Genomic DNA, 16,717 nt, shown 5'->3' with positions numbered 1-16,717 from the left:
TTGTCATAGCTGCATAATAAAAACCAAGTTCATATGCAGATATAGGAAATAAAGTACAGAGAAATACACAGCATAGTACATTGGGTTTTGCTTTGTTTGGAGGGAGCCGTCTAGCAAACAATCCTTCAAAGGGAAGGAAGAGAGACAAGCCTTTCAAAACCTTGAAACCTCTTCCTCTAAGTTCCTTAGATGGTCTTTAAATATTTCCTTTTTCCTATGTTTGAGCTAGGACTGGACTGATACTCCTAGCTGTAACTCCTAAACAGAATATTTAGATGTATCAATAGTTCCTTCATGATACAGAGTTTATAAAATTGTTAACATCTAATTAAGTTTTGTTTATTACTGGAAATAGACCACTGGAAGGGTTTGGAACTTTTTGAAAAGCATTCATGAGTTTGTAAGATTATTTGCCCTGGATAATTTTCACTGCACATGCTTAGTAGCATGTATTTAAGGATGAAGAAACCTAGAAAGTGTTTGCAAACAAACCCTTTAAGACACATTTATAGCAACCTTAGTCTACTAAGCCCTAACCTGCCAGGAAACAGAAAAGTTTCCTTACAAGTTTTCCAGAATTTGCAAGTTAAATCTCACTTCTCAAGCAGCATTTCTGCTAAGAGGTCTTGAAATTTTCTCTTTGGCCAATTAGACAAAAATTCAGTTTTAGAACAGTAAACCAGGATCAAACACCATTACACATACACACAGAGTTATCAATAGTGACCATGGCAAATAGACAGGCAAACGTTGGACCAGAAATTCCCGATTAATTGTAGTAGACTTTGTGATTAAATATGTGATCTTAAATTTACTCCTAGGTGCAAATATTAAAAACCTGAGGAACAATAATTCAATGAACTTAGTTGTAAAATCTTAGGTCATTTGATTCAAGATAACCTTTGGCTTTAAAACTTCGTATCCAATAGGCCTCCATTAATACATTACCAGTCAAGCACGATATAAAAACAAGGAAGCAGTTAGATTTTTTTTTTGTGTTTACCTCTTTCTGCTGTATCTCAACAGTATTTGGTAGAGACTGAAATTCTGATAGCTCATTTACTTGTTTTTGTAGAAGTGCATTCTCTTTCAATGCTTTTTCTAGTTCTCCTTTGAAGTCAGCTGCCTTTTTTTCCAGCTCCGCAAGAGAGAGCAGATCTAGAAAATTAACAAGTTTAGATTAATAAGACAGTGTGAGAAAAAAGCATGTTTTAAATTAAGCAGAATATTTATAACGTATTCTGGATGTCATATCAGTATAATTCTAGAAAAGTATATTTTACAGTGACCAACAATTAAAAGATGAAACTAGAGGTCTGAATTTGGTCATCATTTGTTAGGTTGACATCTAGTTTATTTTAGATTCTCCCTGACAGCCTTCATTAACTTGACTGTCTTTGTGTGAAATAGAAAACATTCTGTAAGCTGCAGTTTTCCAAATGCTTCAAGAAAGTGCTAAAGCAGTTACTATGTGCCAGCAGCACCAGAGAGTCTAATATTTTATGTTGAAAGAAGGTCCAAGTATTCAAGAAAACAAGAGCTAAAGTATTCCCTATCCCCCATCTTGTTTTAACCCCAGCCAGCAACTAAGCATCACACAGCTGCTCACTCACTTACCCCCCACCCAGTGGGAAGGGGGAGAGAATCAGGAAAAGTAAAACTCGTGGGTTTAGATAAGAATGGTTTAATAGAACAGAAAGGAAGAAACTAATAATGATAATGATAACAATAATAAAATGACAATAGTAATAATAAAAGGATTGGAATATACAAATGATGCACAATGCAATTCGTCACCACCTGCTGATCAACGCCCAGTTAGTCCCTGAGCCATGATCCCTCAGCCCCACTCCCCCCAGTTTCTATAATGGGCATGACATCACATGGTATAGAACAGCCCTTTGGCCAGTTCGGGTCAGCTGCCCTGGCTGTGTCCCCTCCCAACTTCTTGTGCCCCTCCAGCCTTCTTGCTGGCTGGGCATGAGAAGCTGAAAAATCTTTGACTTTAGACTAAACATTACTTAGCAACAACTGAAAACATCAGTGTGTTATCAACATTCTTCTCATACTGAACCCAAAACACAGCACTATACCAGCTACTAGGAAGACAATTAACTCTATTGCAGCTGAAACCAGGACACCCCCCCACCATTATGGGGAAAAGAGAGGAGAGAAGGAGGGGAATAAAGAACCATCTGAAACAGTACCTTTTGGAACTTTACCCTCCATCAGTGAAGTTAGCCTTGTGTTTTCTTGAAATGCAGACTGCAACTCTTTCTGCAAGTCAGCTTGCATTTTTTTGTAACTGGCTTTTCCTGCTTCTATTTGGCTTTGGTAGAATTGAACATCCTTTTGCATTTGCTTGTAATTATTTAAGAGTTCATTCTTCAGGAAAACAAAACATGAAATTCACACACAAAATAAAAGTCTACTTGCTTAACATTTAAATATTCCATCTGCCACATTTCCTGTCATCACTCTGAACAAACAACTTTGGCCTTGATAAATACGGCAGAAAAAGACACAATTTAACAACTACATTCCTGTCGGAGTCCTACAATAAAACATACCTTATCTCAGAGGTCAGGGCCATAACTGCTTCTACTATTTTGTCTTTACTCCTTCAATGCTCAAAGTAAGCTCCATCCCACTTGTCTGAGTTCACATCTCTTATTCTCTTCTGTTCTCTGATAAAATTAGGTTTGGAGTCTTATGTCCTAGTAACTCCCTAAAGACTGTTCATCTGCTCACTCTCTCTACTGGTAAACCTAAAGCTAACCATGCACTCCTGTAGAAGAATCATAGAATCATTTAGGTTGGAAAAGACCTTCAAGATCATCAAGTCCAACCATTAAGCATGCCAACTAAACCATGTCCTGAAGCACCCTGTCCACTCGCTTTTTGAATATCTCCAGGGATGGTGACTCAACCACTTCCCTGGGCAGCCTATTCCAATGTTTGACAACTCTCTGAGTAAAAAAAAAATTTTCCTAATATCTAACCTAAATCTCCCTTGCCTCAACTTGAGGCCATTTCCTCTTGTGAAAAAGCCTCTATTTTCTTTTTATCTTTCTCCTGAAGACCCATTTTCCATTAATTCCATAATAAAAACATTATTTGGAGCACAAGTCATTAGCTTTCTCCAAACACTGTAGCACATCTTCGTCTTTATCGATTGCCTCCTTCACTAGTGTGGGAGCAGATAGGCCCTGAACAGCATTTTGTACAGCTGTAAATGCAGTTTAACAAGTACTTGCCATCTCCTCCTTAAGCTCCAGATTTTCAGTTCTGAGAAAAGCAGATTCTTTTTTGGCATCCAAGGCTATGGTTTCACTATCCAAGAGGGATTTATTCAGCTGCTGAATTTCCTCTATTAGCTTATCAGAATCTCCCTGAAAAAGACAAATAAATACTCAAATAAATCAAAAAATATGTAGACATACTAAAGCAAATGTGTTCATTATAACGTGGTTAAAATGTAAATACAGGCTCAGAAAACTTGGTAAGCTTACTCCGAAAAGAACAGTAGCAGGCACGTTTGAGAGATGGGATAAAGAGCAGCATTTCCTATAGTTTTACTTTACCAGAGTACTGCTGTATGATCATGTAGTAATTAGCATTTTAAGTTTTGTAAAAAAATTTTCCTAACGTCTGTAAGGAAGCAGATTTCAATTATACCAAAGTTATATCTAAATTTAACCCACCTCCAACAAAAGCAAAACTATCTCTCAACCCAGCAGAAAACTCAAATTTACCACTGAAAAAGACGTGTCTTTTTTTTCTGCTCCTGCTTTCTGTAACTCTTCCACACGATTCTGTAGTATCTTTATTTTGTTCTCTTTCTCTTTCAGCTGCTCCAATTTGGAGTTTATTTCTGCCTAAAAGTTGGAGAAAAAAAAGATAAGGAAGATTCTAGTGCCCTGTTTGGTTTTTCCAAGTAAGAATTTAACAAAAACCTGTTTTGTACGTAGTAAGCATTCATGGGTTTTAGACGTATCCTCACAGCTGGTAAGACTAACCGGAGCCCAATGATGTCTAGGTTGTCCTCAGCAGATGCAGTATTTCAAGATAGACAAACCAAGCACATTTCATACAAGTCTTATTGCACGTAAATTAACGGACAGGCTCACCTCAAGTTCCTCATTGTACACTTCAGCATTTGAAACTAGATTCTTTAAGTTGGTAATTTCATGCATTAGTTGTATCTGTGGAGCAAATTGAAGCATAATTGCAGAGGATGTTAGAAAGCACCCACGCCAGTAGTTTTAGTTGCCAACACCATGAAAATAAGCAAGGTCGATCTTGTGTTTTCTTTTCTATTAGTGGGCAAACCATATAAAAACAAGCATATCTATTTAAACAGCTACAAAACAAGTTGCTACATATTCTTTCAAATGGATAGATAGGATGCAAAGCTGTTTTATCTTCCCAGTCATTAGACAGGATTCAAGTACAATTTAATCTGCAACAGCTCGAGAAGCAAGAGCAACGTGATCGAAGTAATTAATGCAGGAATTGTACAGATACAACACTTCAAATTCTAGTCACGTTAAGCACCTTTTTATGACACAGTGCAGATATTTATGATTAAATCTATTCACTAGCAAGAATGAGAAGGTGCCAAAATTGAGGTAAAGCAAGCCATGAACACATTCAGTGGCATCCTCTGAAAGGAGGCACAAGTAGAAGAGTAGATAGAAAAGCATTTCTAAAATTGAAGAAATCTTTTCTTTCGGTCTTTGTTAGAAAAAGCTTTACAGTAAGCACTCATCTACAAGTACTTCTGTAGAGTCACAAGTGTACGTAAGGAGAAAATCCAATCTGTAGTTTTTAAGATCAGTGAAAAGCTTTAAAACAAGCACTGTCCTATGAGTATTTCTATATAGTTAGAAGTATAGTGAGACAAAAACCCAACCTGTAATCTTAAAATCAGAGTATGGTTGTAGAAGATATGGTACAATACTACTGTCAGAAGTCATTTAATGTCATTCAGAATAACAGAGTTTACCTGTGTATATATATCTGTGGTGATTTAAATTGATGTATTTCAACTAATGTATTTAGTGGAGTATGTGACCTTTCAGTGTTGCTATCATTAACCTGCTACATTGGTATCAGCAAATGCTTACATTTTATGGACTGTCTTCAGATGCATATCTGAAAACACGAATCATTCAAAAAGCAATTCTTGTAATAGAAGCTACTTTAGAACATTGCATCTGTTATTAGATACGCAAAAGCTTTGCAGGGAAAATTAGCTGAGGATTTGTTAAATGTTGGCTGATAAGGAAGATAGCAAAATTTGTCTAGCATACAAAAGGTCTTCTAAAAAGAATCTTAAATACAAGCTAAATCCTAATCTATTATGGATCCATTTTGTTTAAGGCCTATAAATCTTTGTAGGGAACACAATGGAAATGAGAGGTTATCTTGTTAAATTGTAACCTGAAACAACAATGCAAAAGGATGTATCTTCAGCTTCAACCTTAGTTTCATGGTCAGAAGATATTAAACAGACTAGCATGTACGAGTAACCTGCAGAGAAGGCATCAGGAAAGAAATGGAATAATACATCCACGTCTCAATACCTCAAGTTGTTGGTTTTGGGGTTTTGTTTAGGGGTTTTTTTTGTTGGTTGTTTTTTGCACCGTGACTTATTTCACAGTTTAGCCCTTGGGCAGCTAGAACCTAATACAAATAAAACATATTTTGGGTTACAGAATCAGAGCATAAAATGTTTGGAAAAACAAGGTATATCTCCACTAACAGAACAAGGAGATGAAGAGAACTGAAAGTCAGCATTTCCTATATCATAGGTTATCCAGTAGGTAGGTTTACCTTTTCTGACTTCCAGGCACAAAATATGTTTCAGTTTTCCACAGACATTACTATTCACACTATTAATTTTAAATATTTTATTACTAAGTTAAATAATACAGTAAAAGTTAATGCTCACATAGTTCAATAGATTACCAAAAGCCAGAGCTATCTTGGATTATAAACCAAGATGTTTTGCACAAGAAATATGTGAAATATGGTTTAGCAACCATACTTTAACTTTAAAACAGTTCTAAAATATATTTATGCAGCAAAAACAACAGTTTCTTGCAGAAATCTACAGTGAAATTCAGATCATGAATATATAAAAATAATATATGGATACATATATACACACATAAATATATGCTTAACCAGACTTCAGTATGTGATTCTCCCAAAATTTAAGTCTGAATTTTACACTCTGAGTAAGTGCAGTTTAAATCCTGGGTTCATTCATTCTGTTGCTGAATGTAGCTTGTAACACCACCTGTTTGTGAATCGACATCCAAGTATATGTACCCTGAATAAACTCTAGAAAACATATGAGAATAGAGAATTCTTATCTCTCTGTATTTATTGCAATGCACTTTACCTCATGATCTTTTTGTGTTTGTTTTTCCAGTGCCTCAAATTCATCCATTTCTATTTTTTCCTTCAGTTTCTCTTTCATTTCATTTATTTCTGATTTCAACTGCTCATTTTCCAATACTAGGCTATTAAAGTTAGCTTGCAGGACGTTGATCTCATTTACAGCAATATCCTGAAGAAGCAGCACAAGAAACTTTAGAAGTTGTTGTTGGAATGTCAGTCTTATTTCTGGAAAATACAGAACAGACTTACCTTTTCTAGCGCTAATGCTTCACAGAGTTGCACAGATTCTTCAAAGTCTCTCTGAGTCTAGAAAAAAAGAATCACTTTCGGTTAACTGATCTACAAGATCAAGCAAGTTTAGTATTATATTCCTTGTGGCTTGTCTTTTCATGGCTAGTCCTGTTTAAATACCAATGCTTACTGGATCATTTGCCACAAAACCATAGAATCATAGAACCATCCTACACCTTCACAGAGATTACCAAGAGACAGACTTTCTAACCATTTATAATAATTCTTCAGACATATAGAAGAATATTGCTGTTCTACAGAAGAGTAAGGCAGATCTTACTGAGAAGCATGTAACACACATGCACTGTAATAGACAACTGAAATAGATCGTGACATTACCCAATTCATGTTAGGTCCAGCAGTCCATTCTACATCTGAAATCTGATCAGGAACCATCAGAGATTGGTTGTCATGTTCAGAATTCTCTAACATAGCTGAAAAGAAAGATCTATTAAAAAATACAGAGTAGCAGTAGATTTTAAACTGAAGATTAAGAATTATTTTATCAAAGAATTTTATCACATTGGAAGCAATCATTCAATGGCAAAGCAGCAGCACACTAAGTAGGACTTCTGAATCTCATCATTTTCTCTTATGAAAGGGAACAACACTGAAATCCAGTCCCAACACTTATGCTGACCACCTTACCACAAGTTAATGAATACTAAACCAAATCCAGAATATATACCTAACTACAGACTAAGAAAAGTGTTTAAGTGTCAAGGAAAGAACCACAACAGTATCCTGCAAGATTTAAAGAAAAAAGCACCACTCCCCCCCACATACAGAAAAAACCCCCATGACAATCCACACACAAGCAAAAAATCTTGGCAGAAGGATAGGTAATAAGGCTGTAAGAAGATGCAATTCAGCAACACTACTATCCAGTTATGCTCGTCTTCAGTTCAACTTTCTTTGTCCCCTAGCTCCTCTAATAAGTCCTTGAATTTCTCTATATTTCAGTCTGATCTTTGAGTAATGACTTCTCTATTCTTGTTGAGGATTTTGAAATTTCACCAGCCCCCACTTTTTTTTTTCCTATCCTTTTTTGGGGGAGAACACAGTTTGGATAGATAGTCTGTGATAAAGAATAACTTTGGCTACTTTTACAAAAATAAATGGGGGGTTGGGGTAGGCTGCATGGCAGAAGTATTTGTAGACCCTGCCTTTCACCTCACAGCTCTTACCTTTGGTTTTAACAAATTAAAAGTTCAATATCCAGAAGGGTGTGTGTGGGGAAGTAATTTCCTTGGAAGGTGCGTACAAGGACATTTAGTTTTGGTTGGGGTTTTCTGTTGTTTTGGTTTTCGGGGTGGGGTGTGGTTTTTTGAGGCTTTTTTTTTTTTTTGCCCTTTTTTTGTTTGTTTGTTTTGTTTTTTTTTTTTAATTTGTGCTATCCAGAGAGTCAGCTTGCTCCCTATGGGAAACTAAGTAATGCTTGCAGTTACCCAACGGGAATTTGCTATACATTATTTCACCTGGGATAGTAAGACTCACCCTCCCACTTTTTATTTAAAATGAACCTTATTTCCAAGCACAAGAACTACCAGTATTATTGTGCTAAAACCACTTCCCTTCCAGGCAGCATCCTTTGCTGGCAGACAAAGGTAATTTCCTTATGGGCTACAGGTAACTCTTTCAAAATTGGGTTCATGGAACATAATATGAGTAGTATAGTGACAACTAAATGTAGTTTTCATATTAGCAAATTAATTTGCTTTATAACTTAGATTTATTAAAAAGGAATGATTTCTCATTTCAAAGCTGCTTTGCAGAGTTTCCTTATTTTTTTCCTGAAGATACTTACAATCCTCCATGTCTGGTAGTGCCGACAGAGACATTTTCATTTTTTTTGTTTCAGCCAGCCTTGGTTTTTCAAAGTCTTCAAAATAGCTCACATTCGCCTGGTTTATTTTACCAGGAGCCCAAGTAACTCTTCTTCTTCTCTTGGTCTTTAAAAAAGTATTTACAGAAAAAGTGATACAATCAAAGCACTAAGTAGAGAGTAGATGTCGCATTAGACTAGTTCTATAATAGTACCAGCAGCTAACTAGACAGTTGTTTGCAGTTTCTTCAAAATGAAGCCACAGCATAACAGTTTGAAACCAAAAGTCTCTGCAGTCTGTTCACTGCAAGGCAACATTGAATTGATACTCACTCAGAAGTTATTTTAAAAGTTACTCCTTTAAAAATAAAAATGATGCAAAAATTGCCTATCAGACTTATTTGCCATTGTCAATATAACGCTATGCATTTAACATCTTTTGCAAAGTATTTTAGAGTTAACAAATAAGATCTAGAACAAGTGCTTACTTTAGCATTCTGTTTTGAGGAAAAGGAGGCAGAAGTCACCAGCATCTCAGTTAAGTTTCGTATCCTGTCTTCCTGTACTTTTTGAAGAGAATTTTTTTCTTCCAACAGCTGGGCCAGTTGGTCTTTCTCCATTGCGTGAATTTGAGTCTTTGAAGACACCTTGCATAAAAAGAATATTAACCGAACTGACATCTTAAGAGCACAAACTACTCCTACAGAAGATACACAATTACCAATACTTAAAAACTACACACATTCTTTTAAGCCTGGAAGAGCTGTCTTTAATCTTTAACAATGAAACTGACAATTTAGTCTACAATTTACCTGTAGACTTAGTATTTAAAGGGGTCAAAACAATATAGCCTCAGATTTTTCTAGACAAAGCATTATTTCAAGTGTAACATAGTTTAAGATGACCTTCCCACGGTGCCAGAAGCCTTGTGGTCTTTTAAAGTTTGAAATACTGAAAATTTGTTCTGGTGTAAAGCAACTGCATTACAGTAGCTAGTTTTTTGACAACTTTATAAGCTTACAATACTTTAGAGTAATTCTAAGTTCACATTGGATTTTCCAACAAACTCTTCTGTACTTTCTTCACTATCTCAGAAGATAGCAAGCAAACATACTTCTAGGCGCAAGTTTATACTGCAAATTAATTACCTTAAAAAATAAGGTCAGTTATTTTTCCTTAAACTTTTCCTATGACTTTTTTATTAAAAAAGAAAAAAGCACATTTTGATGATTTAATTCACCAAAACAGTATGTTCAGAATTGTGATTTTCTTGTGCTTTATTTTTTATATGATCTATGCTCTAACAAGTCTTGCAAGATTGCTCCTCAACTCCATAGATTTTTGGAGAAAGATGAACACATGAAAGACTACACTGGTGGGAAGTTGCTATTGTTCGTTTTCTAAATGTATCTTCTGCCTATACATGACATAACTTTTGCCAGTGATCTTACGCAGTTGCAACTTCTTGCAACTCAAACTGAAGTTAATCATCAGTAAGGGGGAAAAATATGAATTAAGTTGGAATCTCTAACTGACATTCAATAAATTCTTATATTGCAATTAATTATTCCTTTTGATATGTGGCAATGTTAAAGTGGGCTGTAAGGCATGACAAATTTCTATTTCTTAAATATGTTAACCTACAGAAAGCAAGCAATTCAGTTACTTGATCTTATTCAGTATTAGCTTTCACACAGATACATTGACTACCACCAGTTGTTCTAAACTTCACATCATGTTTTCAATTTCTATTCTCTCAATAGAAATGACAGATATAACTTTAAACAGTTTACCTACCCCTCCAAATTTAACTGATTTTGGTTTAAAAAAGAATGTTTCCAAATAGCTATCAGTACTAAGGATAGATGAATTTTAATAAGTTTCTTACATACTTCCTCCAGCTGCTTTTTCAAATCCAGAATTTCTTTGCGATATCTCTTCAGGAGGGCATCATCATCAAGTACTTCATTGACTTTCGGAGTATTCTTCATTCTTTTGGCTGTATTGGCAAACTGGAAGAATATTCTCTCATGGGCAATAGTTAGAGAACAAATATATCAAAAGACTTATTCTGTCTCATTATTTCCCAACAGAATTAAAGGGACAGTTTATTAGATAAAGAACAACATATAATAAAGGACACCAATATTTACATTTTCTTGTTTTTCATGTATTCTAACCTTTGAAAAGGTAAGTTTTCTTTGCTTGATATCAATACCTAAAAAGTAAAGCCTAACATTTAAGCAAAAATATACCAACTTATTTTTTATTTAATAAAAAGCACAAGAGACTACCAAAAAGGAAGACAATCCTACCTAAAGAATACAGTTCATAAATAGTTCAATTACCCTCCTTTCCTGCAGGACCTAACATCTTGTGTTAGCAAAGACTTGTAGTTCTGTGTTTGGAAAAGGCAAATGAGAAAACAGAGGTTATCGCCTGCCTGCAAGGTGACAGAAGGAGCTTTGTTCCAACTGCCAGAAAGCTCTAGTTAGACAACCTAGTACAAGATGATGACTGGGAAAAGATGCTGTGTACAAAACAAATATTTCAAGTTGCAAGTCCACAGAGGACCTTTAGAAGATTCAAATGACTGCAGATCCAGCAGATTACAGTTTCCACCCCTCCAATCTACAATGAAGCCCTGAGTCAGAATAATGCTTAAAAACAGGCAAGTTTTACCTGAAGAGTACTGAGCGTTTCATCAAAAGAAACAGGAGTAATTGTACAAATAATAACCGTCTTAGCATTTCCTCCAAGGGAGTTCTGCAGAATTCGAGTCAGCTTGCTGTCTCTGTAATTTATGAAGCTGATGAAAAAGAGGGAAGGAAAAAAATTAAGAAAAAAATTCATATTTTTGATTCAAAAACATGCAGGAAATATCTTTTCTAGAGGTAATAGGTTATTTGAAATAGTTACCCACATAAAATAGGATTATATATAAAGGATTATAATTTCTTAGTTTATTAGTGACTTATCTTAAAATAGGTATACAAACACAAGTGCTTACCCAGAAGGGTCATCACAAAGTTTTTTGATAACTTGACCCAGAATGAACAAACTCCGGTTTATATTGCAGCCTTCTTTCAGTCGGACACCTAGGTATCACACAGTAATTTTTTTTAATTTATTTATTAATTTAAAACAACATTAAGATACATTTTCAACCTGTCAAGCTTTTGTGCTATGTTATGCTCAGAGAGATTATTCAAGAGTTAGATCTCAAGTGCCACAGTGCACTATGACCCATCAGCAACCAGTATTGAATCCTTTATAATAGCTGAAATGCATCAAAATAAGATAGGAATCTATCACAAATAAACATTAATAAGCTTTACATAGTAAGCAGCTGGGGCCATAAGAACTTTAATTTTACTTCCTATTTAAATTTTGTAAATGCCCATATTTACATGTCTAAGTATAACAAACCAGCCTTAGATACAACTTTTGGATTAGTTATTCCTTGTAAAAGAGAATATTAACTTGTGTTCCCCTCAGATTACTTTTTTATGATAAAGGCATTTTTGCGCAGCTTCATGCTGTCATTGTTAACAATCAAGCTTCCTCTTAATTAAAGAGTGAGCCATCTATTCAGTCTTTACCTTTACATAGAAGTCCCTACAAGCTTCTAATGATTTCTTTACTACAGGTGAATCTTTACTGATTCATCTCCATTCTATTAGTTCAGTGCATGACTGTTGCTGGACCTGTTGTTCTAGAAGAGTCATATTACTACCTAATTGTTTGCACTTCACAGCATTTTCAGTATTTTCCTGAGTAGATCCTACCTTACCAAGGGGAAAAGGGACTATTTGTAAACAATAAGTAGCACAATAACATATAGATCAAATAATTTCCTTTCTACCACAGCCTCCTATAAGAGTTTATTAACTCTTATAAGAGGTGGTCATCAGGAGAGCACCATTTAACACTTACCTTCAGATCCTGTTTGACTAGCTCTTTCACTGCCTGCCAGATCTACCAAGTTCTGCAAATCATTAAGTATTTCACAGGTTAGTTCTGAGGCAATTCAGTTTTAGATCCTCTTAATTCTAAATCTCTGCTAAGAATTTCATAAGATTCATATACTTAGAAAAAAGCAAGAAGATTGTCATTATTGGAAGTAATCCATAGCTACTACACACATACCAACCAACTCTTTCAAGGTACATAAGGACATGGAATAAGTTTGTATGAACTCTATCATACCACCCTGAATGGTATTTCAAACTTAGAGTGCAATTCCTCCTACCCTCACTAACAAAAAGATAAAATGTAGTTTCTCAATACAGAAGTGTTAACTACAGATTCAAGCTTAGGAAGCTTCGTGGAATCACAGATCATCTGGTTCAATCTTTCATAGGAAAGAGAGCTTGGATGAGTTATCTAGCACCCTGTCCTGAACTGGCTGTATGTGTCTCCTTGCCTGTCATTGTGGGGATAAGGAAAGGAAGAAATTAAATACCAGAGGAAAAGCCTCTGTCATGGTTTAACCCCAGCCAGCAACTAAGCACCATGCAGCCGCTCACTCACTTCCCCCCCCACCCAGTGGAACGGGGAAGAGAATCAGGAAAAAAAAAAAGTAAAACTTGTGGATTGAGATAAGAACAGTTTAATAGCACAGAAAGGAAGAAACTAATAATGATAGTAATAACAATAATAAAATGACAACAGTAATAATAAAAGGATTGGAAAACACAAGTGATGCACAGTGTAATTGCTCACCACTCACCGACCAACACCCAGTTAGTTCCCGAGCAGTGATCCCCTCCCCCAGGCCAACTCCCCCCAGTTTACATATGAGATGTGATGTCACATGGTATGGAATACCCAGTTGGCCAGTTTGGGTCAGCTGCCCTGGCTGTGTCCCCTCCCAACTTCTTGTGCCCCTCCAGCCTTCTGGCTGGCTGGGCACGAGAAGCTGAAAAATCCTTGACTTTAGACTAAACACTACTTAGCAACAACTGAAAACATCAGTGTGTTATCAACATTCTTCTCACACTGAACCCAAAACACAGCACTATACCAGCTACTAGAAAGAAAATTAATTCTATCCCAGCTGAAACCAGGACAGCCTCACTCTGAATCTGGTTCAAAGTCAACTAGAACTTTATAGCATCCCATAATGATTTGCCTAAGCAATCAGCCCTCACTTTTATTGGTTTCTGTTTCAGAAGGGTAAAATCCTATACTAACTCCACCAAGCAGCAACAGACCAAAAAGGCCAAAAAACCCTCTCTCCCCCCGCAGTTAGTAGAGGTTACTATAGTCAGTTGGAACAGAGACAGGCTAGAAGGTGGGGGGTGGTGTAAGAAGAGTAGGTCCCATAAGTTATGGTGAGGAAAAAAAGTAGGCAGCAGTTTGCTCAGATACTGCATAAGCAGTGTTTACATTCAGATCCCAGAGCTTTTTCACATGAAGCCAGAACAGAAAGCTATTTCCACTACACATGTGATTGACCTAATACTATTCCCCATTCTGAGTAAGAGTGCTCATGCAGATTTTGAGCAAGCTTGAATGCTTTCATATTGATTTCATTCCTCTGGTTGATTTGGATTCTCTTCTGCGAATCAAGGAAAGGCTGTATAAAGGCTTCAGAAACCAAAACAATCCCCTAGAGATCAGCAGTGTATTCCCTGCAGCTTAGGACATTTCATATACTAGTAATCCACCAGAGATGCTAAGTGGGGTTACTTTTGAAAAAATTAATCTTCTGACCATTGTAACTGTAGGCCACACATTCTTTTAACAACTAAATTTGAGGAGAAGAGAAGCCTTAAGGTTACCCACTTTACAAGTTACTTCACTGGGCTTGTCAGTCGTCAAGAACAACTGTAGGGGAAGCTGTGTTTAAGAAAATGCAAGAGCACTCCAACAACAGCCCCTTATGCTCCTGGGAAAGGCATAACACTCCCCAGTCCAGCCTGAATCGTCTAGGAACTATTCCCATGTTGGAATTCCCTTTGGTGAGAAGATAGATATATAGATAGATATCTCCTCTAGATAACACCCCAGGAGTCTCCCTCTATACAGATGATCCGAAACATGATTTTTGCTCAAGAAATGCGTGCTAGAAGTTAACAACAAAGCATGCTTGTAATGTCATTTTAAAGTAACATGATTCTCTCAAACAAACAGTAACAGTAAATTCTCTACATAAATGCCTATTTAATAGCTTCTTGGAGTACAGCTTACCAAGTGGGATACCATCACAGCTCCATCACAGTTTGCATTTGCAGGGTCACTTCGTTCTCTGCTTTCAATTATCTAGAAGAAGAGGGTGCAATAATGTTTTTGTCACTTTGAAAGTAATAAAACCCCTCCTAATAGTGAAACAGTTTTTACCATTCTGAAGATAGTGTGAGAACGGCTGCTGTGTTCATTCATTTTTGTTTCTCCATAATGGCGATTTTCTGTCAAAAAGCAATATTAGAATACTTCTGCTTATATTCTGATAAACTGGAGACAACAGACAAAAAGCACAATTTTAAAAACTATCTGAAAACCACTGATTTCTGAATATAATCTCAAAGAGATACCCCATGATTCTAGATATACCCGATTCATCAATGCTTTTCTAAGATATCAGCTGACATTGGCTAAACAACTTACTTTCTCCTTTTCTGATCCATTCCATAACTTGTTCTGGGGCAACCACCACCTCTTCAATCAGATCTTCTACATATGTGTTCCTCTTAAGAGCAAAAACAGTAGTAAATTTTACTGAACTCTAAAACTCACTTCAATACATTAAGTTAACATTAGCAGCAATTATTATGGTATTTATTCCATTCTGCTTCCTTCTTAAAAGGAAGCAACATCAGTTGAATGTCTTTTTACTCTGAACACAAGGGACAGGGAAAGTTTAGACCTTTATCAGAACTGTAGCCTAAAGGCACAAGAATCAAACAACAGAGATCTAGAAAGTTTCCTAAAAATAAAACTGGTAAGGGAAATATCCTTCTGGACAAATTCTGAGGGAATCCAGGAGTATTTTTCTCAGTAAATGTTATAAGACCATAATCGTACAACTGATAAATCTCCCTTCTTCCCAAGTTCCAAAAGCATTGATCATTTAGGGCATCGAAAGAAAAAAACCAAAACAAAACACCACAAACCACCAGTTTTTATTATTTGCTACAAAACTTTATATAAAGAAATTGAAGATGGCATTAATACAGATTTATTTTTCCCTACTGATTATCTCACTGAATAGTTCTAGTCTGATGGTTGTTCTATGTTCAGAGTAGAAGTGTATCTATTTTGTAGATGATATGAAGATGGTATTAAAGTAACTCTGTATATCTGTCGAAGACTTCTAACACATTGAGCTAGAGGCTTAATATCGTGTTTGTAGAAGTTTTATTAGCTAGACAACTCCCAGGTATTCGCTGCCAAAGTTAAATAAAATATACTGTCCTGGAAAACTTAAGGGATTAAGTCTACTTTTACAAACATTTGTAGAGATAAACCAGCAACAGCAAACCCAGCTTCACTGTTGTTATTCTACTGCAAGTGTCCTTGCGCTAATTCTGAAGATAATTACACAATTTGACACAGAAAAGTTTTCAACTAGATGCCTCTGAAAGCTTTTTTTTTTTTTAAAAAACTACTTTTACTCCAAGCAGATACAATACTTACACTACATAACATCCACTTACATTAACATCCTCACGAATTCCCAGAGGCTTCTTTTTCCTGATATCACAAAGCAAATCTGTAATGGTTTCATTGTAGATTTCCATGTAAGAAACTCTTAGCAAGAATTCTCTATCTGGAATCTATTGTTTAAAGAGAAAAAAAAAAAAGAAAAAAAGAAAAAAATAACAGACTAGCCAACAAACACCTTTTAATGCAAGTATTCTCAAAGGTACGTGTTTGGATATCATTCCACAGATTTACTTTCCTCTCATCCTCTTTGCACATTAGCATCTACCAATATAGAATCATTTTTCTTCTGTCCCACCTCTTTCCAGATGCATTAATGGTATATCACTTTCAGTGGGTTATAAAAGTAAGATAACTACCCGATGGAAGCATGACAATAGTTCTCCCACTTAAATGCCATTTCTGTATCTAATTTCCTCCTGCTTAGGCTCTTTCCTCTCTGTATACCTAGTCTTCTCTCTCTGCTTGATTAGACTTACTTTGCTGCTGCTGCTTCTTCTCCTGCCTCCCTGGTAGAGAATA

The 16,717-nt window shown here is 36.0% G+C and overlaps 1 protein-coding gene across 1 annotated transcript in view; it reads right to left on the bottom strand.

Moving 5' to 3' along the window:
- CENPE (centromere protein E) overlaps positions 1-16,717 on the bottom strand; it is a 39,830-nt gene that overhangs the window by 20,734 nt on the left and 2,379 nt on the right. The window contains exons 5-22 of the mRNA XM_069783498.1: positions 16,189-16,308; positions 15,140-15,221; positions 14,873-14,940; positions 14,723-14,794; positions 12,464-12,515; positions 11,538-11,625; positions 11,210-11,336; positions 10,420-10,539; positions 9,016-9,174; positions 8,510-8,654; positions 7,042-7,136; positions 6,661-6,717; positions 6,413-6,580; positions 4,131-4,205; positions 3,756-3,878; positions 3,258-3,392; positions 2,208-2,385; positions 1,004-1,158 (exon numbers count right to left, since the gene is read on the bottom strand). Of these exons, the coding sequence (XP_069639599.1) occupies positions 1,004-1,158; positions 2,208-2,385; positions 3,258-3,392; positions 3,756-3,878; positions 4,131-4,205; positions 6,413-6,580; positions 6,661-6,717; positions 7,042-7,136; positions 8,510-8,654; positions 9,016-9,174; positions 10,420-10,539; positions 11,210-11,336; positions 11,538-11,625; positions 12,464-12,515; positions 14,723-14,794; positions 14,873-14,940; positions 15,140-15,221; positions 16,189-16,308 (2,019 nt within the window). The remainder of the gene's footprint in view (positions 1-1,003; positions 1,159-2,207; positions 2,386-3,257; positions 3,393-3,755; positions 3,879-4,130; positions 4,206-6,412; positions 6,581-6,660; positions 6,718-7,041; positions 7,137-8,509; positions 8,655-9,015; positions 9,175-10,419; positions 10,540-11,209; positions 11,337-11,537; positions 11,626-12,463; positions 12,516-14,722; positions 14,795-14,872; positions 14,941-15,139; positions 15,222-16,188; positions 16,309-16,717) is intronic.

Source organism: Haliaeetus albicilla, chromosome 1 (genome assembly GCF_947461875.1).
Source record: "Haliaeetus albicilla chromosome 1, bHalAlb1.1, whole genome shotgun sequence".
Classification (NCBI taxonomy): domain Eukaryota; kingdom Metazoa; phylum Chordata; class Aves; order Accipitriformes; family Accipitridae; genus Haliaeetus; species Haliaeetus albicilla.
The sequence above is the reverse complement of the archived record's forward strand: the minus strand, read 5'-3'. Positions and strand labels throughout refer to the sequence as shown.